We start from the raw sequence: 21,898 nt of genomic DNA, 5'->3' as shown, positions 1-21,898 counted from the left end.
GAGACACGCAGGCTCTAGGCTCCCAGCCCAGAGCCGCCGGGCCAGAATCCGCGTTTTGACAAGCCCCCGCGCCCACCCCACCCGCACACAGTCTGCACACGGCCAGCGGCCTCTCTTCATCTCCTCCGACTTACCACGCGGAGGTTCCCCCCCGAGGCTCCCGAAAATAGGGCCGTGGTCGGCATCTCCCTGCCTCGGGACATGCTCCTGGTAGAAGCGCCGGGAACAAGACAGCCAAGAGCCTTCGAGGGAGGTTTTAAATGTTTTATTTCACAAACTGTTCAGGTTTGTCCAAAAAAGATACGTCACGGAAACACTTCAGAAATCGAACGGGTTTTATTGAAACGACAGCAACGTGGTCCCTGTTCGTGCAAAGCGCGCACACATACACACACACACACACACACGCTTACAGTAAATTTTTGTACACAGGAAGTAGTAAAATACATCATTTTTCATAGAAAAAAGCACACATGTAAGCTGCGGGCTGCGTGAGCCTACAGACCACATAAATGACCAGAACGGGATGGGGCAGAAATCTGAAGGAAACGAGGACATTTCATTTTGGGGCCAAGAGACCCAGAGACAGCGTTGGCCTGATTTACCAGCTTTCCCTGTGGGTTACGTGCCGATGGCACGACGGGTCCTGTTGACGGACAAAATGAGAGGCGGTCTCCGATTACAGGGGCTTGGGCTCTGTGGCCTTGTTTCCATTTTCGGGAGAAAAACGGTTCCAGTTGCACAACGATGCAGAGCACGGACAGGAGCGCGCGTTCCGGCTCTGGGCTTGCGCTGCTGATCCTGTTAGACCGGCGGCTGTGGGGGCGTCCGGCAACAGGGCCCTTGAGTTGAACAGGATGGGGACCTCTCACACCAGACATTTCAGATTCTCCCTCGGGAAGGACGCTTCCAGAAAGAGCCCCTGGATACTCGCAAATTCCAAAAGCCCCAACCCTGCAGTCTTGACAGAGCCACGGGCCATGACAGCCTGGTGGTCGAGAAGAGGCTGAGGAAACAGGAGTCCAGCAGCACAACACCTAGAGTCCAGAAGTTTCCAAGGACTCAGATCTTTGGGCTGTAACTAGACATGCAAGCAATAGGCTGACCGAATTCTTGTGCTCTAGCATTTGGGAATGAATCGTCAAAACCTACGAATTACTACGAGCCCACCGTGCATGAAAGAAGAACAGGTCTGCTCATTCCAGCTCCGGGGAGCAAAGGTTTGCACAGCCTTTCCCCAGTTCCTAAAGGTGGTGGAGGGAAGCTGTTTACCTCCAGTGCGCGCTGGAGGGAGGGATGTTCTGGACGGCACACCGGGCTTACTTCCCCGGGTAGACTTCCTTGTCCGGACCATCTTAGTCCGGCTCTGTCTGTGGTTTTGTTTTTTTTGTTTGTTTGTTTGTTTGTTTGTTTTTAAAACAACTGTTAGTTCCTTTGCCTTTGAAATATTTCGAGGGAGGGTGAAATCAGACGTAAACCCGGTGTTCACGAAAGTGAGAGATTTTAGCCTCTGCAAAGCAATGCTATTTACAAAAAGGTATTTTGTTTCACTGTGGGTTTTGGGTCTGGGCTCCTGAAGTACTTTTATAAAGCAGGACCCAGAGAGCACCGAGCTCCTCGGAGCCGTTTGGCAAGACGCGTTCCACAAAAACAGGAAGAGAAACCCTTCCAGAGTGTTTCTGTCTCCTGCTATTACACCGCAGGAGGGTTTCATAACCACAAACGGTTCCTCTTCCCAGAGCTGCTAACCTGGGCGAGGAATGTACTCAGGAATCCCTTCCCCGCCGTGGCTAGAAACTAGGTCAGCCGATGCAGGGGGACCACATAGTCCACCACTGCTTTCGGAAAGCAGCAAGAAGACAGCCCTCCTTTGGCTGTTCACAGATGCCTCAGTGGAACCAACAGAAACTGTGAGTTGGAGAAAAAAAAAACAAGTTGGGGAGGGGGCACTGGTTTGCCAACAGAACCTCTCGCAAAGCAAAGACCCTGGCGGGGAAGGTGATGCGTAACCCAGTCTGGGCTGGGCCAGGAGCCACCGCGGGAGGGACGGGCCAAGAAAGGATCCTGGTTGATTTGTCCTCAAGGAGACCAAAGGTCACGGCAGCAGACAGACGGGCCACGTGGACAAAAGGAAGGATGAAGACAAGAGATACATCTCGGGAGTTACTAAGGAGCTCTAAGGAAGCCAGCACTGCCGCGTACAGAACCAGCCCGCGGGAGGCGGGGTGCCGGCACGGACGGGGGGGCCAGGGCGGGGCCCAGGCCTCGCTCCCCCAGCCCTCCTGGTTCCAGCCCATGTGTCTGACCAGCAAACGTCACACCCATTTTTCTCCATCGGTAGGGACGGACTGTGTTTTCAAAGTTTTTAAATAACCACCTTCTACTCCATTCCTGAAACTCGCCTTTCCGGCGCTCACTCTGCCTCTTCCCACCCCTGCGTGCCTCCCCCGGGCGTGAGCTCTGAGTCCTGCCATCTCTGTGGGCCTGGAACCCTCTCCCTACCCACCGAGGAGCACCGGGGAGGAACGCCTCGGTGACCGTCCTTGAGGAGAGGGCACACAGATGGAGACCCCCGGCCCCAGCAGGACCAGTCACCAGCTGTCTGGCCGGGACCCCAGGAGGCTGCTTCTCCATGTGGTTTGAGACAAAGGCACAATGGGTGTGACACTGAACGCCATTCAAAGGAAGTTTCCTGCCTCTCTATATCCCCAGCCCAACCCCCCGCCCCCCAAAATGACAAAATAAAAATAAAAAGCAAAACTCGGAAGCCCTCTTGAAGACGCACGCCCCCTTCTCCCCGGCACTGGAAATTCACTGCCTGACAGCAAAGATCCGGAAGGCCTTTCCGTCTCGGGGGGTCCTCAGGCTGCAAGAGAAGGCAGAGGGCACGTTACTGAAAGATCGGGAGATCTCACTCGGAGAAGGGAGAGCGGGGTGCCCCATCCCCGCCAGGGATTCAGCAGCTGCTGGAAACATAGCTCCTGCCCCGGGCCAGGCACACCTGGCAAGTTCCACTCTGTGCAGAAGGGCCTGGGTCTGAATCTAGGTCAGGCAGGGTTGTGAAGTTCTTTTCTTTGAACTCCACGATCCGCCGGCCCCAATCTCTCTGAACCGGGTGTACCCTCCGAGACCTCTGCCTGGGGTAGGCATCACCTGCCGACCTCCACTGGGACGGCCGTCTGGCTGACCGGCCGGTAGGATGGCATCGTAACCGTGACGCCTAAGCCGTGGTTACCGAAACAGAGCACGCTGACGAGGCCCAGACACCGGGCACCGCACAAAGCACTGTGTATGCGCCTCCTCGCTTCTCCGAGAGGTGGGTACGTTAGCGACCTTGTTTCGCGGGTGAGGAAACAGACGCAGTAGATGGCAAGGACTCAGGCAAGGTCACACAGCTAGTAACAGCCCCTCTCCAGGCAGGGGTTAAATCCTTCAGCGAATTAAAGCCTTTAGAAGAAAAAAACAAAACAAACAAAAGAACCCAGATCTACTGATGGGGAGCCTGGGTGGTTCCGTCGGTCCGGGGGCCAATGCTTGATTTTTGGCTCGGGTCAGGATCTCAGGGTTGTGGGATCGAGCCCCGTGTCGGGCTCCAGGCTGAGCACAGAGTCTGCATGAGATTCTCTCCCTCTGCCCCTCCCCGCAGCGTGGGCGCACTCTCTAATACACACACGTACCTACACATTGAGAAACCCCAGCGGCCCTGACGTATAACACGCCATGAAGTGCACCCCCGTGTACGTGTACGCTCCGGCAATTCTGAGAAATTTTACAGGGTTACGCAATCACCGCCACAAAGCAGTTCCGGACGATTATAATCACCCCGAAAGATCGCTCACGCCCAGGTTTAATCCGTTCCCCTCCCACTGGCTCCGGCGACTTCTGCCTGAGCTGATCTGCCTTTCCTGGACGTGTCATGTGCTTGGGACCGCACACTACGTGTCCTGAGCACCTGGCTGCTTTGGCTCGGAAGGAGGGTTCCAAGGCTCGCCCCACACAGCAGCGCGACCTGTACTTGCCTCCTTTTTTATGGCTGAATCATAGTCCATCCTAGGGAGAGGCCACATTTTCTGTGCCGGTTCCCCAGCTGATGGATACGTAGATTCTCTCCACTTTGGGCATCGACGAGAAATGCTGCCGGGAACGTTCGTGGACGCGCGCCCATATGGACACAATTTTCTATTGGATATACAGCGGCACAGCTGGGTCCAGAGATGAAATGCATGCTTGCCTTTTGTAAAAGCTGCCAAAATGTTTCCAGCAGCTGCCCCATCTTACCTCCTCCCCGCCGGCTGCCTGTGGGGGGCCTGTGGGGGGGCTTTGCGTCCTCGCCAGCCCCCATTGCGAGTCCCATAGCTTGTGGGACACGAAGAGCTTGCCCATGCTCTGAATTCAGTGGCATGATATCCTATGAAAGTATTCCAACAGACCTAACTGGGCCCCTATTCACGGAGCTCTAAGAGCCCCTAATATTTTGTTCTTGAACACAATGCCACAGAGTCCAGCCTCGTCCTGTCCACACGCGTACGAGAGCTCCTACAGATCGGCTCCAGGGGGCAGGATGGCAGGACACACATTGGCGTCTACGACCTGGACGGCCTGCCAGACTGCCCTCTGCGGAGACCCCCCCAAAGACAAGCCCCATCCACAGCAGGTGAGGTGGCCGGTCCAGCCCACACGCGCGCCAGCCCGGCGTGCTCGTCGGCTTTCGGTGCTCAGCCATTCAAAAGTAGGGCACGGCATCCACATGGGGTTTTAACTTGCCTTCTGCTCATTATGAATGAGTTGGAGCATAAGATTCACAGCCGAGCCGTGGTTTAAGCTTGATTTCCTGTGGAGTCTCCCCTCCAGCTGAAACTGCCGACCAGACAGATGGCCTTTGCCCTCTCCGACTGCTTGGGAAGGGCGGCAGTCCTGGGGAAGCAGGCTGCTTGGAATTCCTGGTTGTTTCCCCTCCCCATGGCAGCGCTATGTTCTTGGCTACCCTGGGACTGAACTTTCGAAACGGGTATCCGATGGAAGCCCTTGGCAAGACGGGGCTGTGAGCAAAAGCCAGGCATCCAGACAGACCGGAACGCTGGGCCGCCGGCCTCCAGGCCAGCAGCTCCCACCAGACGGAGAGCGTGGCCATGCTGGGGCTGGGGTTACCCGGCTGCCCTGCTGATTTCTGGAAAGCTCAGGTTCCAGGGCCCTCCTCAGGCCTCTGGGCTGTACGACTTCCCCAGATCCTCTGCCCAAATGAACAGCCTGGGAGAACCAGCCAGAGCCACCAGGTTCTCGGCCAGTCCTCCTGGTGGACCAGCCACGCTGGGAAGAACAGCAAGGTCTGTGTCTCTGGCTACTACCGTCCTATCGATGACGTGTCTCCCCACCACAGGGCCCCAAAAACCCCGGGACAAGAGGGCCATGCAGGCTGTCGTCTGGACAAGGGCCCGGTACCTGCAGAGCACCCCTGTCGAGGAGCCGATCCACCTCGGAGACAAAAGCAGACCTGCTGAATGGGGTGTCTATTTCTTAACACATCAACCAGTGAGAGACGCCACTGAGGGTGCCCGTGTGACGCGTGTCGGGCTCCTCCCCTAGATCAGGCAGAGAATCCCTCTGGTTCAGGCTACTCCAAAAAGCCTTCAGGTGGGTTCCCACTTGTCTCTGCCTCAAACACTGACCAAGCCCCAGTCCGGCTGGCTGAGTCGTTGGCCCTGCGTGTTTGACAGGGAGGGGGTGTGACTGCTTGGCTGGGAGCCAGCCTTCCCACCCTCCGTTCTGAAGCCTCACCCTCTGGTCCCAATGCCCTCCTTGGGCTCGTTGTAACTCCCACACACAGCAGAAGGGAGCGTCAGTTGGCACAGCACGTCTGGGCAATTTTCTTAAAAGGTATTGGCCATTTTAATAAAGGGTTTCAAGAACTTTCGTAAAAAGTACTGGGAAAAATCCCTCAGTGCGCTCTGAACGCATCTCTGAACTCAGCAACGTGTCCGTCATTCGGCGAGCATGCAGCTGAGCACCTACTACGTGCGGGGCACTGGCTGCGTGGGGGGACGCGGGGCTAACAGAACTGTTGAGGTTCTTGCTTTCACGGGCAAGAACTGGAGGTGGCAAGTGACAGCTAAACACGGCAAAAAGATCATCTCAGAGAGTGACGGGTCCTGGGAGCAAAACCGCACCAGGAAATGGGAGCGGAGCAGCGCAGCGGTGAGGCTCAGAATAAGGAGACCAGAGCCCGGCAGGGAGGACGGACGTAGGGTGGTGGGATCGGATCAGAGCAGAGCAGGGGTGAGGGATGCAGGGTGATGGGACCAGAGCAGGGCAGGGGTGAGGCTCAGAATAAGGAGACCGGAGCAGGGCAGGGGTGAAGGACGCAGGGTGATGGGAATGGAGCAGGCCAGGGGAGGCAGCAGCTGTGTGACAGGCTGAGTGACAAGGGGACCCCCATCACAGGAATACATGGCAGATGGGGGAGGGGATTCAGGGTCAGGTGATAGTGGGTGCAAAGGCGCTCGTCTCAACGCATCCCCAGAACAGAGAGGCCAGCGAGCGAAGGGTCATGAAGAGGGACAGCGCGTCAAGAGGGTAGAGAGATGGGCAAGGATCGCATCAGCTGTGACCTTGCGTGGGGAGGGGAGGGGCTTTCATTCTGGCCATGGAAGAAGCCTAACCCCTCAGAGAGACGTGGTCTGTCCCTGCCACCATCTACCGGAAGGAAGTTCTCTTAAGAAACTGTCGGGAAAGCACACAGGCTGGTGCAAAGATGTTCTCTGCTGTGTTGTTTATCGCAGCAAAGTGAAAGGAAACAGCCCGGATGTCTGTCCAGGGGCGGTCTGTCCACACAAGGGAAGAGGGTGCAGCCACGGAAATGATGGCGTGGCTATGTAGGACGTGGCTTGGGAGCACATTCAAATGGTTACTGACTGAAAAAAAAAGAGTTACCCTCGCAATACAGGAAGTCTGATCCGTTTCGGGTAAAACGAAAACAAGAAAGAAGGGGTTTGTGAACAGAAAAAAATCCGGAAGGAAACACACGGGAACGCTGACACTGGCTGTGGGATTTTCAGTGACGGTAATTGAAATCTGAAATTATTTTGAAATTATTTTCTTAAATAACTGGCAATTACATCTTGAAATTATTTTCTTAAAATGTCTTAAAATTAAGATTTTAATCGCTTGAAATGAATTCCTTAAAATTATTTTAAAATTAGAATGATTTCTGGAGGTTTCTCTAATTTTAAAAAGAAGAACAGGAAGGAACGGAGGAAGAGAGAGCCCACAAGACGTCCAGAAGGGCTGGGGAGAAGCAAACGCACCCCTAGGAGCCGGCAGCTCTGCCCACCCCTGCTGCCCGCGGGATGCCGCCTGGGTCCTTACATAAGCTTGCCCCGTGCACCTCTCAAGGGCACCCCATAGGATCTCTAAGGTTTTCGTCACTTATAGAAAGGGAACCAAGGCTCTGAGTAATACGCGATTTGCCCCAAATGGAACACCTTGTTCTGGGTGCAGCTGGGATGCGGACCCAGGTGTGTCGAGGCCCCTAACCATTATCCTGAGCAGTCAGGCTGTGGCTGGCCATCTCCGAGGGTGACATCGGCCCACCCCAGGTCCCCAGGGGGCGGGGTAGGTTGTAGGCCCTCAAGGAGCCCCAAACATCGGACTGCATCCTGGAGCAGCAGGTGGAGGTCATTCAGGCAGGGACCGATGGCCCTTTGGCACCAGGCCACCCAGACTGCAAGGACAGCATGACACGCCGTTCTCGGCACGGGGTGGGCTGTCCCAGGAGGGACCGTGGGCTTGCCCACGAGCCGGCGGCTGACCCCACGGAGTCACAGAACCCAGCGTCAGACGGACTACGGGAAAGGAACACGCGACGGCCCTCCTAGCTTTTTCAGGGTGCAATTTCTTTTTAATTATGAAGAAATATCATTTCTTCGTATACGTGTCCGTATGCGTATTGATATGTGTAGACGTATACGCGTGTAGGTGTTTGTATGCAGTGTAGATATTTTGTTGGTTTATTTTAAAGATCCGAACCCTGTTCTCCCAGAGTCTCATCTGTTTAGAGATCTTCCAGGAAAACTCAAGAGTCAGACGCAGCTTCAGACCTTATCCCTAGGACCTGGGTTAGTCCCGCTCTCTGAGCCTGTTCTCCCATCTGCAGAACAGGGCCTGTGAAAGCATCCGGTCCTTAGGGACAGCGGGAGGCGTACGCAAGCCTGTGCCAGCAACCCCGGGTCGGTGCGCTCAGTCAGTGGGAGCTGCAAACAGTCCTTCCTATGCTGTTTGAATCCCAATCGCCCCTCCGGGAAAGGACCGTGTGCCTGGCACACAGTGGGTCCACACACAGTGACAAAGGCACTATCCCCACAGAAGCCCAAGCCCTGTCACAAGTCTTCCTCTTATTGCGTGAAATATAAAAATATTCTTTCGGGAAAAGAGTTTCAGAACAGTGTGTGGTATATGATCTCCGTCTTGATTTTGTATGGGTTGTATGTGCCCTGGGGGAGAAGGCCTGAAAAGCTATAAATGAGCAAGTAACAGAGGTTAGCAGGGCACCTGTGCAGGACTCTGGTTTTCTACCCCTAAGACTTATTACTTAAATAGTAAGTATGTATTTCTTTTCTAATATAAACTTTTAAAGATAGGGGCGCCTGGGTGACTCAGTGGCTTAAAGCCTCTGCCTTCAGCTCAGGTCATGATCCCAAGGTCCTGGGATCGAGCCCCACATCGGGCTCTCTGCTCAGCAGGGAGCCTGCTTCCTCCTCTCTCTCTGCCTGCCTCTCTGCCTACTTATGATCTGTCTGTCAAATAAATAAAATCTTTTTTAAAAAAAAATTTTAAAGGTAAAAACAAGTGCGCCCTTGCCCTGAAGGCTCGCCCGACCTCTCCTGGGCAGGGCCTGTGCCCCAGGCTCAGGGATCACATATGCTGGTGAAGAGAACGGGTATGGGAGTCAGTGGCCTGATTCAGTCATGGCTCTGGGGCTTGCTGGCCAGTGACCTTGAACAAGTCACTCAACCCCTCTGGGCCTCCCTTTCCTTCCTGATATAGTGGGGATAACTGGAGTCCCCACTTCATGGGGCTGCTGGGAGGATTTGATGAGCTACTGTGCGTACAGATCTTGGAGGGTGGGGAGGGGAAACACACCCATTTGCCCAGCAGTGGGAACCCGACACCCAGTCTTGGTCCAGCCCTCTTGGGGGAGAGGGAGGAGCTCGTGACATCCGGAAACAACAGCTTAATGGTGTCTGCTTCTCAGAGTTTCTGGATACACTGAGGGATTTTCAGACACCCAACCCTTCCGAGTCCTAGGGCTGAGCTGCCCAGCAGAGCAGTCGACCAGTCACAGTGGCTACTGGGCACGTGAGATGGGACTCGCCCAGACTGAGATGCTGGATGTGTGTCATACAGGGGAGAGCTCCAAGATCTTATTTTTAAAAGTGCCTATTTCTTATCAATGACTTTCTATTAATTGACATTAAAATGATATTTTTGATACAATGCATTCAATCAAATATATTCTAAATTGTCCTTTTTACTTGTTACTGTGTCTACCAGAAACTTTAGAACCCCGTGTGGCTTTTGGTTAAGCATGCTCTGGACATGCCCCAGGAGGTCAGGGCCTGGCACAAAGACGCTGCCCACAAATGTGACACTCATTTTTAGATGAAAGTCCTTCCACATATAGACCATCCACCTCTGTGTGCGGGTTATGTTTGTTAAAACCAAGTGGCCAAGAATGCTATCTGTCAGCACCGGTGTGTTTCCCAATCTCCTTGTGAAATCGGGCTTTTAAAAAAACGGTCCTGGTCTAGGAAAAATTCCTGAACCGATATTCACCCAGATGTCCAGCTTCTTTACGAGAACATTCCAGCACACCCCGGTCCCAATGTCGAGAGCCCTTCCTGACACCTCTCCTTTCCTCTGCGAATCCTTGGTGGACATGTGTGTGAGACAGAAGACTCCTGTCCTCCCACAGGGTCTCAGTTCTGCATACGTGTCTTTCAAAACTCTCAGGAAATCCTCTTCTAGAAAAAGACCACTGCTACACCAAAGCTACTTTGCAGCCAGACTGACTTCTGGCCCAGGTGCCGAGAATTCTGCTCAGGAGGCTTCTGCTTCCTTGCTCGACCGGAGGCGTCCCTGAAGGGGCATGAAGTTCGCAGTGCCCAATCCCAGAGTGTCCAGCATCCGCGACTCCCTGGGGACTCCCTGGGACCACTCCCGGGAACCAGCAGCCGTTGGGGACAGAGCCACCCTCCAGCCCCAGGCTTGGTTCCCGCAGCCCCTAATGGGAACAGGCTCTGGGGAGGTTTCCCAGTCCTGGTCTCTGTGCGGAGGGCTGCAGAGGTCCCATGTCAACGAGGGGCCGTGAGGTACAGCCGGAGCCTCCAGACAGTGAGACGGGGCCCTGCTTCACGGGCTCAGCTGCCTGCCCTCCCTCCAGAACAGTGACGCCCGGGCCCCTGCGACTGCACTGGTCCTTCCTCCTGCCATCTCTGCCCCACCGGATGACACGGCCCTCGTGGGCAGAGATCAGGCCGCATGTTCCCTGCTGGATCCCAGTGCCTGGGACATCACACCAGCTCGCCAAGCGTTCGACCCCTGACGGGTGAGGGCGCATTGGAAGGACGGACACACGGATGGAAGAGTGACTTCCCACAAGGTGCTCCCCTTGTCCTGAAAGACCATCCACACAGCCAATTTCTTACGCACAAGTCACTTGGCCCTACGTGCAGGAACCATGGCACCGAGGTGAGCAACAGACTTCTATGTGATACCATAGGTACGAGGGCCCCGGGTTCACGGGGCATGTACGGTGAGCCGCCGGCCGGTGCTTGGCCAGACCCTCTCCATGATCTTCACAGCGACCATGTGACAGGTCCGAAGGACTGAAGCTCGGGGAGACTGCCTGCCCAAGGACACCCAGTGGGGAGCAGGGTCCCAAATGTCATCAGACCCCACCCCACAAGAGCACCCTCCCGGCATGGCCTCCCCCTTCTGTGTGTGCAGGGTGGACTCTGTTGTCTCCCCGCCCACCGACACCAGCATCCCGGGCTCCAGGAGAACAAGTCCGAATCGCAAAGTATCAGAATCCCACATGGTGCCTGTGTGTGCCGGGGACGCGACCAGCCTCACAGCATTGTCCGACGTGCACCAGGAACCCTGGGAGTCGTGTTCATGGAAATCACAGAGCCCAGTCCCGGAACTTCAGACTCTGCAGGTCTGGGGAGGGCCTGAGAGCCTACTTTTCTAGCAAGCTCCTGGCTGACCTGGATTCTGCTCGTCTGTGGGGGCCGGTCTGAGACCCACCACCTTACCACAACCCCAGGGCAGGTGTTTTCACCTTCCCCTTTATGGGTGGGAAAACTGAGTCACAAGTGAGCGAGTCCAAGAAGGAAAGGAAGCAGGATCTCAACTCTGGAGATGCTGCAGGAACTCGCTAGAACCTTCCCGAATAGCGCAGCGGGCATCGGCCACTCTGGGCCCAGGAAGGGCTGCCTGGAGGATATTTATAATGATGACAGCAATTCCGGGCAGGTCCCTCGGGAAGAGATAAAGAATGACGGGTCTTGGGGGGGCAGGGAGGGTGACAGTGGGAAAGAAACCACCCTGGGGACCCATCCCAGACACCCACGTGGAGGGGCCACACATTAAGCCCAGTGGCCGCCCTCGGGGAGCCGCTGACATTGCCCCAGGGACGAGTGGGCAGTGAGCGCCAAGGCCAGCCTGACACGTTTCTCAGCAAGACCGTTTCCTCTTCGAGGGGTACAGAGAGCTCAACAGAGTGGTGTCCGGGACTTCTTCCCAGCCTGGCCAGGAAATTCCACTAATCAGCTGCCTGATTTCCCTCCCATTAAATCAATGGAATTTCCCCGCATTAAGCTCTTCCCAAACAAAGGTTGCCCACGCCGAAGGAGAAGACGCAGACGCCGTCCACTCCAGCATCAGGGCTCAGGGCAGAGTGTCTGTGTGGGCCCCTGGTGGGGTCTGTGTGCCATCCTGACGCTCCCGGGCAGCCTGGGGGTATGGGGGGGACCACGAAAGCCTGAGCTTCCAGGGCCTGGCATATTTTGTGTTCTTGATTTTATATTCCTTTTTGAAAGAAGCCCCTTCAAATAAAAATTTCAGGGCTCCCCTCCATTATGGGCTCACTCGTGTCCTCCAACCCTATTCCTGCATTTAAACCCCAACCCCCAATGCCTCAGAACGGACCGTATTTGGAGAGCATCTTTGAAAGGATAATGAAGTTAAAAATGAGGCCTTGAGGGGGAACCCCAATCCAACCTGACCAGTCTCCTTAGAGGAGGAAAAGAGGACATAGACGCACATAGAGGGAGGACTGGGTCAGGACACAGGGAGAAGGTGGCCGTCTACACTCCCAGGAGAGAGGCCTCAGGAAGAAGTGTCCCCAGCCCACGCCTTGATCGGGGACTTCCCGCCTCCAGCACTGCGAGGAAATCAACATCTGGGCTGTAAGCACCCTGCCGTCTGTGTACCTTTCCCCACCAGCCCCAGGAACAAATACACCCCCAACAGGGGTCTGCCCCGGGGGAAGGCGAGTCATCAGACCCATTTCACAGACACAGGAGCCAAGGTTCGGGAAAGGCCGGATGCCTTGTGTGAGGTCACAGGGTTCTCAGAGGAAACCCCGGGACTGGGGCCTGGGTCTCTGGGTTTCGAGGCCCGTGAGGCACATCAATGGCAACAGGACATAGGTGAGGCTGAGAAGCATCTGCCAGGAGATAACTGGCAGCCTGAAGCCACCTTGGGACCCCTTAAGAACATTCTGGAAAGGCCTACCCAAAGCCTCAGACATTTGCTCAGTCTTTGATCTAGGGATGTCATTTCCAGAGATTTCCGGAAATAAGCACTGGCATGTGCTGACATTCCCCCACAAGGATGGCCGTCACGGGACAATCGCCACCTGCCCCTTCTGGGATGGGAAAGTACTGGACAAACTGCCCAAACAGGAGAGGGGTGCAGTGTGCCCACCGGACGCAACTGTGTGGGGTCACCAGCAGGGACGTGGTGGGGGGGGGTTAGGAGCTGCGTGATGATCTAATCAGTGAAAACACAGAGTACTCGACTGTCCTCTCCAAGAGCCGCTGCTCTCAGCTACAGACGGCCACTGGCTCAATCCTCCAGCCACTCCGTGAGGCCGGGGCCGGCGCTGTCCCTGTATCACAGGGAGAACGCTAAGGTACAAGGAATCAGGCAGCTGGCTGGTGGGCACAAAGCCAGTGAGAAGCAGAGCTCCAAGCCCTCCGCTCTTACTTCTGCGACGGACGTAACCACACTATCGTTAGCTGCAGAGAACCACTGAGTCACCATAATTGGATCCCGTGTGTTTTCTTCACGCCCATGCCAAGTAAAAGGACCAGAAGGAGACCCAGCACAAGCCTCACGGTAACCCCCCCAGGTGACAGCTTATGGATGATTGTTTTTTTGGGGGGGCTTATGGGAGGCTTCTCAATCTTCTACAAAAACATATAATGTCATAGAAAAAAGTTCTCACTTTTAAAACAGAAAGGAAGAGAAAGAACAGGCTTGTCCTGTGTATTCTGGTGAGAATGAGCACAAGCCGGCCTGAGTTCTCCTCCCAAGGTCAAGGACACTGGCTTCCCTTCCAGGTGCCCCCGGGGCACGGTAGGTGGGCCTTGGGTGACGAGAGCTGGAGAACGCAGCCCTACCTTTCAGACTGGACTCCGTTCCTGAGCGAGCCCACGTAGGCCTTCTTTTTATCCACAGGCATCAGGTCCACATAACCCCCGCTGTCGTTCTGGATGACTCCCGCGTGCACGGCCGTCTTGCAGATGCTCGAACTCTGAAAGTGCGAGAAGAGCCGGGATCAACGCCAAGGGCACTGTGCTCCCAGGCGAGGCCCTGCTCCCGCCAACCAGTACTTGGTGGCCACGCTGGCGGGGGTGGGGGTCATTGATCAAGTTACCCCTAGGAAACACCCATCACCCCCTTGATTCCTTTGGGGTCTCTCCAGAGAGACCTGGCATCCTTCATTCATACACACATTCATTCCTTCAGCAAGGATTTTCTGAGCACCTACTGGGTGCCAGACCCTGTGCTAAATGTAGGAAAACTCAGCAGGGAACAAAATAAAGTCTTGGCCTTCATGCAGTTGAGGGAGCCTGACAAGGAAGCAAATACACACATAACCAACTCTGGCTGTGAAGAAAATAAAGCCGGCTCATGAGGTTAAGTGAATGGGTGGAGACACTCAGGATGGTTAATCCGGGAGGACTGCTCTTGGTGTGACATTTGAGATTTAATTTGGGTGAGAAGAAGGAATGGGCCACCGCCTATGAATACATCTGGGAAGAGCATCCCAGGCGGAGGGGACAGCCTGTGCAAAGGCCCTGGGGTAAGAGTGAACCTGTCATGTCCCAGAAACAGAAAGAGGGCCAAGGTGGCTAGAATACGCATCAGGGGAGTGTGGCGGGGCAGGTGGGAGAGGTGAACGAGGTCTATCCCGTGGGGCTGTGAGGACGACAGGGGGTTCTAGGCTTATTCTAAGTGTCAAGGAAGCTGCTGGTTTTTAAATAGGGGTAGGGTGTGCTGTTTTCCAAAGTTATCAAGCAGTCCAATTCCTGGGTTAACAAACCCTCGAGTTAAATTTTCACTAGGGTCTTTAGGGAGCCATCAGAAAAAGGATCCACAGGATGGAATGTCTGAGATTAACCAATCCCCATGTTGGGGAGCTGGTCCTCGCTCACCCTGACTGGCTGACTCAGAGTTGCCCCTGATGAGGGCCAGGGGACCGAGGCACACTCAAGGTGAAGCACCACGTGGGTGACCCACTCCAGCTGCGTCTGTGACCCCATCCTCCAGCCTGGGGTAAAGACCCAACCCTGGCCTTGGCTGTGGGTGTCAGTCTCCACTGCAACCCAGAGCCCCGTGCAGCACCTTCACCCGGTGACGGCGCCTGACCCCCTGCCTTCCCGCCTCCTCCCCGGGAAGCAGCGGCGGTGGGGGAAGCCCGGATTTGGCATTTTCAACACCGGTCGGGGGTTCTCGTGAGCGGCCAGGGCCGCGCGGATCCGTGCGTGGGCTCAGCAGCCTCCTTCCCCCTTAGCAGACAGAACGCGGACTCCCAGCTTCTCCAGTCCCGGCCCCAGGCGGACCGCCTTGGGCCTGGGATCTCACTTCATCTTCCAACGGTACAGGTAAGTCCCGCCATTCCCACTCCACGGGCCAGAGCGCGTGGGTTTGGTGAGAACCAAGAACTTGGCTGGGGCTGTGCCGACAGTGGCTTAGCCGAGATTCCCGCTGAGGTCCAGCTGAGGGAAAGTCTGTGCCTCCCGCACGGCCCCCGGATAGTCCGCATCCCCGTCTCTGAGCCTGTGACCATGTGAGCGCCCGTGGCCAAAGGACGCCCTGCACATGGGATGGAGGTAAGGACTTTGAGGAGGAGAGGAGCCCAGAGTCATCCCCAGGGTCCCTCTAAGAGGGAGGCCAGTGGGGCAGAGATGGGGAGAGAGAGCTGAAGATGCCACAGGGCTGGCTTTGCAGATGGGGGGGCAGGGGCTGTGGGTAGCTTTTGGAAAGTGAGAAAGTCACAAAAACAGGTGCCCCTGGTGCGGGGGGCTCCAGAAGGAAAGGAGCTCTGCCGACAGCCTGACCTGTACCTGTGGAGGCCTGTGCTGGGCTTCGGACCTCTAGACTGTGAGAGGAAGGCCACCAAGTTACTAAGTCTGTGCTCATTTATCACAGCAGCCCTAAGAAACACATACCGCTTCTGATGGGACATCCATTAGGTCCCTTAAGTGAGGACTTCCAGATACTCGGGAAACAGAGTCACCAGGGGAACGGCCCTCGAGACTCCGGTAACGGGATGAGTCAAACTGACCGAGCCAGCAGCTCATTCTAGCTCAGCAAGCTGCCAACTTAGAGATGGAGTCAGAATGACGTCTACAGGCCAGACCTAGTGACCTGGTGACCCGGGGCCACGGCCCTCATTGGCTTAGCCTGCAGACTCCGTGTGTGTCGAGCAGGGAGAGGGGGGTGGTGCTTTGTGCAGGGAGTGGAGGCGCGGCCACTGAAGACCGGGACCCAAGTTTGCAAACACCACCTGGCGAGGGTCACTCGGGGTGTGGGGGCATGTGTGTCTGGACTTGGCTGTCTTCAAGGCCACCTGTTTGCATAGTACATGGGGGGTCCCAACCATTGATTAACCCAGCCAGAACCTCCTTCGTGATGAGAGTGGGCTGGGAAAGAGGAATCCTGTAGGATCCTGGTTACACGGGGCTTCGGATGCAGTCCGGTCCGCAGACCCAGAACGTAGAACAGGGTAGGTACCCCGAGCTGCCCTTTGAATGGGACAAGGAACCCATCAAGCAGGTTCTTAACACCAAGACAGGAGTGAACAGATTCAAGTGGGCTCTCGGAAAATCCCGATCTGAAATCTCACACAGATTCAGAATCTCACACGTTGGGAGTCTGGGGCAGTCCCTCTTAGGGACGCCCCGCCAGGCGGTGGGCTCCTGCCCCCTTCCTTTAAACCTGGGTCCTGCCGGAGAAGCCGCTGGTTTTGCATCAGAAGAAAATCACTTCTCGGCACCAGAGGCTGCCCTGATGGGTCCCTGGGAAGTGCTCCGTGCCGCGGGCTGGGCAGAGCGAGAGAGCCCCGGGGAGCTCCCACACCGAGGGCTTGAGAACCGGAGTGCCCACTTTATGGGACTGAGTTGTCAGAGTCACCGAAGGCCACGTATGATTCCGGGCTGACACATCCGTTCTTCTTTGATAAACGGACAAGGGCAGGGCTCCTTAGCCAAGCGGGCTCTGGGGGACCAGGGAGGCCCCTGAGTGGCACATCAGCAAGAACTTCCTTGGTGTCAGCACGGAACTCGGGAAACCCCAGAGAAGCGGGGACAGCTGGTTACCTCGTCCGCACGAGGAAGCCTTTTGAATTATCCCCTGGAAAAAGGATCCGTAAGTTTCCAGTCCTTCAAAGGGTTTGTGTCCCCCAAAGATTCGGAAGCAGTGCATGGACGACCACCTCAGAGAGAGACGGAGACTTGAGGATTCCTCTACACGCCGGGTTGGCAGGGGGTGAGCTGTGTGGGCACGAACGTGCGCTCTCCTCACCGGCAGGCACTTCTTCCGTCGCTCTGGCCACAGCTCACTCCGCTGACCCAGTCACCGGGCGTGAGGCCCGGGGCTGCTTTGGCCGCAGCAGCTGGTGGGTGTGGGGACCCGAGCCCACCGCCCGCAGACCCTGTCCTGGAGGCACATCCTTGGGCCGAAATGCTGGCAGGAGGTGCCGCGGTCTGGTTTTGCATCCTGTGGCCGTCCTTTGCCTCCTGTCCCCGGAGGATTTCTGGACGCCCGTGGTATCCAAATTTTCCGTGACAACGTCAAGCTGCAGCCACGAGTATGAGACCCTCACGTGGGCAGCAGATCTTTCTCACGAGAGAGGCTCGGCTCTCGTCGGTGATCGACACACACCTCTCCAAGCAACCGCAGCGTTGGGCAACCCGTCTTCCCCTTTCTCGCCCTTTCTTCATCATGCTTCCCTCACGAAGCTTCCATAAACACGCAGGCCGTCCACTTTCTCTTCCTAGGCCCCGAGCGACGCAAAGAAACAGCTACCACCCGCAGAAATCGGGTCTCAGAGAGGCCGGAGCTCGTCCCGCCTCCACCACTTGTCCGCCGGGTGGCCTTGAATGACGTGTTTTGGCCCCAAGAGCCCTTATTTTCTCAGTACAAAGGGCGGGTCATCATCACAGGTAACACTTGTTCAAGCATTCACCAAGGTAGGCCCTGCTGTGGGAGCCTCCTGTGCAGTGACGGAGAAATCGCTCAACAGCCCTGCCAGGTGGGTATTATTATCCTCTCTTAGCAGACGAGTGGAACAAGGCTCAGGGACGTTCAGGGACTTGCCCCAAACCACTCAGCCGGCAAACAGCAGAGTCAGGACTGCCCCCCCCCGCCACCCCCCAGAGCCAGCAAGCTGTCCACCATTCCTCATGGGACTGTGAGGGCCGGAGAGAACTATCTGGAAGACGCAACAAGCTCAGGGCTTGAACGCGGGCTTGCGGCCTGCGGCAGTCAGGAGACGCTAGTTGATAAGGCAAGTGGCACCACCGTGATCATCACTGCCACCGTCACCGAGAATGCTCCAGGGACTGTCGTCCCGGAACAGCGGCATCAGCGTCATCCGGGAACTCGTTACCAGCGCAGATTCTCTGGCTCTTCCCCAGACTCACTGAGTCAGAAAGGCTGGGGTGGGGCCCAGAAATCTGTCAGAACAAGCCCTCTGGGGGATTCTGGTGTGTGCCCAAGGGTGAGAACTTATCCAGCCACCGAGGGAGTCGGGGAGGACAGATGAGAAAAGCCAAGGCTCAGAGCAGGAGAAAGGCTCACCGCGATCTCGCAATCGGGTCTTAACTCGCGTCTTGTGACCCAGACCTTGCTCCCCGGGCTACATCCTGCTGCTTCTCCTGCCTGCAGCTCACCACGAAGGGAGGGACTGGCAGATAACGCACTCCCGGTGAGCAGGCAGGAACGGTGGCATGATTGGGCCCTTCGAAGATTTGGAGACAACTCTCCCAAAATAAATCTCTTAGCTAAACAGACATTTTCCAAAAGGCATCATCATTTCCCAGAATACAGAGTGACCTAGAAACCGAGCCCAGAAAAGAACCTTTGAGATGGACGGAACTCCCTTCCTTCTCTCCTTACTCCTCCCCTCTCCTCTCCCTGTCTCCCCTCTCTTTCTCTCTTTCTTTCTCCCTTCTTTATTTTTGGAAGAGCTTAATATTTAAACATCAACTAATTTAGTATCTTCATTTATTTATTCCTTCAACAGACATTAACTGAACAGTCATTATGTGCCAAGCCCTGGGCTGAGCACTGTGGTTCCAAGAGCTCGAAACCCTGGAGAACAAGTTAAAGACCACATATAGGTCTCTACTCCCATGCCTGTTCCCACCAGTGTAATTATGAGTACAGGTACATTCCAGCAAGGCAGAACAGGGGAGGACAACAATACCTAGAAATGATGTTCTTAAAGAACCGAAAACATAGTAAAATTTTTACATTATTATTAATTTTCATCAAGTCCTCTTTGCATTTCTAAGTTTTAAAACAACTTTATATGTTTAGCTGCTACGTTGTTTGGTGCATACAGATTTTATCTCATACCTTCACAACCTGCACCTTTCGTGTCATTCCACAAGAATTGTGTTGTCCCATTCAGTATGTTTAACCTTAAATTCCACTTTATCAGACAGGAATATTGCCAAGGCTGCTTAATTGTTTCTCTGTATTTGGCTAGAATCACTTTATTTTTAAGTTGTTTTAAAATCAAAGTTTGGCTCAAACATTTCATTTAATAATTGATATACAATATTTTACTCCATTAAGCTTTTAAAACTCAATTTTGGCTGAATGGCTCCTGAGAAGAAAAAGACTCAAAGAGTAAAGGAAAAAGATGGGGGAGAAAAAGGTTAGCCATGAAGACTGCTTTGACTTAGTGACCTCAGATTTATAGGAATCTGGAACCAATGAAGCAGACGGAGGCAAAGATGGTGGTGGTGTGTGGGAGAGAACAATTAAGATGAAGACGGAAAAAAGCTGAGTAAAAATGTTAGCTGGGGATGGGTGATGCTGATCTAATCAGGAAATGTTAGGTCTCAAAGATTCCTTGGACTAGAAAATCTCCGCTGGCTCATTCCACAGAGAGGTACGCAACTTGGCAAGAGGATCACACAGCCTGGTGGACAGGGCTGCGACCACATTCCCATCCTTTGGGACACCATGTGTCTTAATCCCAGGTAACTGGAGGGAACAGACTATGTTCTGGACGATTCACTCAGAAAAACCAGGCTAAAACTTCCTTACTAAAGTTAGCAAGGAAATGTGGAAGAACAGACTGCAGTGTGGTAAGAGTGGTTATGAACAAGCTGTCATTAGTGTAATTTATATTTCCTTCTGTGCGCTTTTAGCTAAGTGGGGACACACAGTGACTAGAGGGGACCAGTTCTAGAGATGCATCAGGAGAGCTGGAAGGATGACTGAATTAGCTGGATAAATGAAGGCTTAAATACGCGATACCTGAGAGCCTTCACATTAAAAACGCACATGAATGGGGAGGCACGATTCAATTTACCGAACCATGAAAACATTCGCACACGATGAGGTCCCCAGGCACCTACGACCACACGCACACACCAGTGGAAGTACCAAGACAACCACACACACGGGGAAACCAGGGCCAGGGTCGCAGAAAGAAGTGATCTCAATTTCGCTCAAAGCACGGGAATGAGATCTCGGGTTTCTGGTATCCAGATCTTAGAACATCGTTTCTGAGGTCTGAGCATGCTTGGAGAGGAGGCCACTGAAAATGTGGGCATACTCACATCTGCATAGATGTTAGTTCCAAACACAGGAGCCCAGTAGGATGGCTCGTCTTTGCAGTGTGCTGGACACCGAACCCTGGAAAACCAGAAACATGCGTGTGATGGTTCTGATCGGCAGAAGACAAAAGTTCTTGAGAAGCAGCTGGCCTTCCCCATTTGGATTTCAAGATCTAGCGGCTTACCCGGGAAAGGAAACTATCACACAGTTAACTCTTTAAGAAAAATAACATCTCTTCCCACCCTAGCAGTGGTAAAGCTATTTTCCCTCTTCGTAAACACCGCATATAGAATTTTCCAACTCCGTACAAAAGAGACACGCAAAATAACACGGCGAAAGAGGATAAATGCATAAGAGAGTCGAATACGGGATTGTGAGATAGGGTACCTCCCGTTCTCGGGCGTCAGCCGGTTCATATCATGGGCACACTATGGAGATTATAATCAATCGACTTTGTCAAAGTCCGCTTTTCTGTGTGAGGAAGGAAAGGGTGGAGGGCCCTCACCTCAGTGAGTCAAACCATCCCAGGGAGGGGGCACTGATAACCTGCGGCTGAAGGGGTCAGATCACCACTGGGTCAGTCACCACTTCCTGCTGTAGGCAGAGAGGATGAGGAAAGCACCTCACACTGGAAATGGGTGGGTCCTAGGCGGTGGGAGATATTCAAACCGGGGGGAAAAGCATGAACTTTATTTAAGAAAAGGTTTTTTTGCCTTTATCTGGAACATGTTGCTGGAGCCAAGATGGTGGCCGGAAACCATCTGGCCCCAAGAGAGACAGGATTCTGGCAGGGAAGAGAGCCCGGGCAAAGGCAGTGAGAAGCTAAAACGGTCTGGAGGCGTGGGGGAGGGGACAAGGGCGGGCAGAGAGGAGGAGGATGTGCATGTGAGATGCTCAAAAAGAATTTGGGCAAGAAAATTCTTGCCTACTGTTTCTAGAATGGCAGGTCAGAAACCTGTCTCTTCTGTACTTGCACTATGTCAAGTTCTTTGTTGTTGTTCATTTGTGTTTTCTGAAATAACTTCCTTCTGCTTCTGCTTAAGATTTAGGTTAATGATTTAATATTCAGTAAAAGGTTGTCCTCCTTGATTGAAAATGCAAAGGGGTTCAGCGTGGTGATGGCCGTGGCCTTGGGAGCCTGTGAGAAAGCCCCAAGGGGAACGTGGGCCACAGAGTGGGGGACCTGGGGTCCCCGCTCAGTGTCTCCTCCCTTACCAGACCCTCCTGGGGCTCTTCCCTGCTCATACCTTGGGGGTGCCCACAGGTTAGTTTAAGGTCAGTCTGTAAGAAAATCCATAGGCCTCAAGGCCCCCAGAGAAGGAGTCACAGCTCCAAGAGGACCCATTAGGTACGTCAGAAGCAGATGTTACCAAATGTTACTTTATTTCCGGTTGCATCACCCTCCAAAAATCAGCCAGTAAAGTTTGGCGGCGGGGGGGGGGGGGGGGGGGGCAGGCAAAAAAAGTTATTTACAAAAAAAGGGGGGCGCGGAACAAAAAGAAAACCCACCAGAGGCGACCGAAGGAGGAAGAAG

General features: G+C 54.5%; 1 protein-coding gene across 1 annotated transcript in view; it reads right to left on the bottom strand.

Moving 5' to 3' along the window:
- Positions 1-250: 250 nt before the first annotated feature.
- LOC111153011 (cysteine rich secretory protein LCCL domain containing 2) overlaps positions 251-21,898 on the bottom strand; it is a 62,330-nt gene continuing 40,682 nt past the window's right edge. The window contains exons 13-15 of the mRNA XM_022511813.1: positions 20,367-20,442; positions 13,683-13,816; positions 251-2,866 (exon numbers count right to left, since the gene is read on the bottom strand). Of these exons, the coding sequence (XP_022367521.1) occupies positions 2,812-2,866; positions 13,683-13,816; positions 20,367-20,442 (265 nt within the window). The 3' untranslated portion in view covers positions 251-2,811. The remainder of the gene's footprint in view (positions 2,867-13,682; positions 13,817-20,366; positions 20,443-21,898) is intronic.

The sequence above is a fragment of the Enhydra lutris genome, unplaced genomic scaffold, assembly GCF_002288905.1.
Source record: "Enhydra lutris kenyoni isolate GAN:26980312 unplaced genomic scaffold, ASM228890v2 scaffoldscaffold30, whole genome shotgun sequence".
Lineage (NCBI taxonomy): Eukaryota > Metazoa > Chordata > Mammalia > Carnivora > Mustelidae > Enhydra > Enhydra lutris.
This window is presented reverse-complemented; position numbering and strand designations above follow the sequence as displayed.